Here is a 1892-nt window from a genome sequence, read left to right as displayed (position 1 = left end):
TTTTATTATATTGAATATAACAGAGAGAAATTTAATTAATGATTATTTTAACGAGGTTGAATGAATCGTGTTGTTGTTCTCTGTGTCAGAGGTAACTATGAAGACGTGAGGCCGTACGTTGAAGGTGATTGGTGCTCCAGATGCCCCGAGAACTTCCAGAAATGTGAAAACAACCTCTGTGGTACGACACGCCTCCTCCACACCTCCTCCACACCTCCTCCACATCTCCTCCACATCTCCACTTCTCCACTTCTCCTCCACATCTCCACTTCTCCTCCACGCCTCCTCCACGCCTCCTCCACACATCCTCCACTTCTCCTCCACACCTCCTCCATACATCCTCCACTTCTCCTCCACTTCTCCTCCATACCTCCTCCACTTCTCCTCCACTTCTCCTCCACACATCCTCCACACCTCCTCCACATCTCCTCCACCCCTCCTCCACCCCTCCTCACATTAGATCAGCCTAACAGCCTGAGGTCAGACTGACGTCCGTCCTGCGTGAGCTTCAAGTCGACTCTCCACTGTTTTGACTCTGGGCTGCAGTTCCCACGTTAGCCACTAGTTGTCAGTGTTGCCCGTCACGTTCCATGAAGCTCCTCCTCCTCTGCTTTGAGTCCTCCTGATGACTTTCTTCTTCTGTGGTGTGTTTTGTAGTTGCTGAGACGGTGGACTACGGCGATGAGGTCATGGACGACGACGACGTGGTTAGTCCTCTACCGCCTACAGACGTCCCCACCTCCCAGCCTGAAGACGAGGAAGAGGAGACGGTCCTTCCTCCTCTGGCTACATCTGATCCCTCCATCCAGCCTGAAGAGGAGGAGGAGAAGGAGGAGGAGGAGAAGGAGGAGGAGAAGGAGGTTGTTCCTCCTCCTGCTGCCACCACTCCTGCCAGTATTCCCATTACCACCATCACCTCCATATTAGATGCTGAAACACCCAACACCGACCCGAGCACCCCACCTCCAGGAGTCCCCTCGACTACAGAGGAACCTGTGGAGGAGGAGGTGAAGGAGGAGGTGGAGGAGGAGGTGAAGGAGGAGGTGAAGGAGGAGGTGAAGGAGGAGGTGGTGGAGAAGAGAACGGAACCTACAGTTAGGATGAAGAAGGGAACAGACATAGGAGTAACGATACAGCAGAGCGGTGCTGGTTCCGTGAGTCCGGGCTCGCTGCTGCTCGTCTGCCTGACGCTGGTGCAGACGCTGTGAGGCCGGGGTTAGCGTAGCTTAGCATAAAGACTGGAAGCAGGGGGAAACAGCTAGCCTGGGCTCTCAGGCTCCCTCTAGTGGTACATGGAGGAATCACTAAATATGAATTAAACAAATTAATTTAAAAACATCAAAATAAGAAAAAATAAAATAAGAGTTTTTCAGCTGTTCATCTTACCATGGATGTGTACTTGTACTATGTACGAGTACACAGGCTGATACTGAAACCTGCTACAGGAAACGCTAAACTTATTTTAAATGACACGCAGTGACGTCAGAGTTCACTCTTGTTACAGACTTTGCAGTATTTACAGAAGCCCCGAGCAGTCGTGTGTTTATACATTTTATTTTCTTCCATTTTCTCGTGATAACGAGTTAATTTAATTTGTCTTCTCGACATCTCGAGTTAATTTATTATCATGTTGCAATAACAAATGTTTTTACTCCAAGATAACGGGATCATCTCCTCGAGATCTCCTGACATAACGACATAATCAATACGATATCTGGATGGTGTCAGAGGAGCATTTCATACACTGAAGTATCTCGTGTTAATCATGCCGTGATCTCGGGAAAATGATCCCGTTATCTGAGGAGAACGACATTTGTTATTTCAACAGAAATAACTGGAGACGTCGTGAAAATGGAGGAAATAAAACGTATGGATGTGTGACCGCTGACGGC

General features: G+C 48.7%; 1 protein-coding gene across 1 annotated transcript in view; it reads left to right on the top strand.

Annotated features, from left to right (window-relative positions):
* Window positions 1–1892, top strand: part of LOC104938158 (peptidase inhibitor 16) — an 18255-nt gene that overhangs the window by 15611 nt on the left and 752 nt on the right. The window contains exons 5-6 of the mRNA XM_019263312.2: window positions 90–181; window positions 658–1892. The exon at window positions 658–1892 is cut by the window's right edge and continues 752 nt beyond it. Coding sequence (XP_019118857.2) covers window positions 90–181; window positions 658–1208 — 643 coding nt within the window. The 3' untranslated portion in view covers window positions 1209–1892. The remainder of the gene's footprint in view (window positions 1–89; window positions 182–657) is intronic.

The sequence above is a fragment of the Larimichthys crocea genome, unplaced genomic scaffold (assembly GCF_000972845.2).
Source record: "Larimichthys crocea isolate SSNF unplaced genomic scaffold, L_crocea_2.0 scaffold148, whole genome shotgun sequence".
In the NCBI taxonomy this organism is placed as follows: domain Eukaryota; kingdom Metazoa; phylum Chordata; class Actinopteri; family Sciaenidae; genus Larimichthys; species Larimichthys crocea.
The sequence above is the reverse complement of the archived record's forward strand: the minus strand, read 5'-3'. Positions and strand labels throughout refer to the sequence as shown.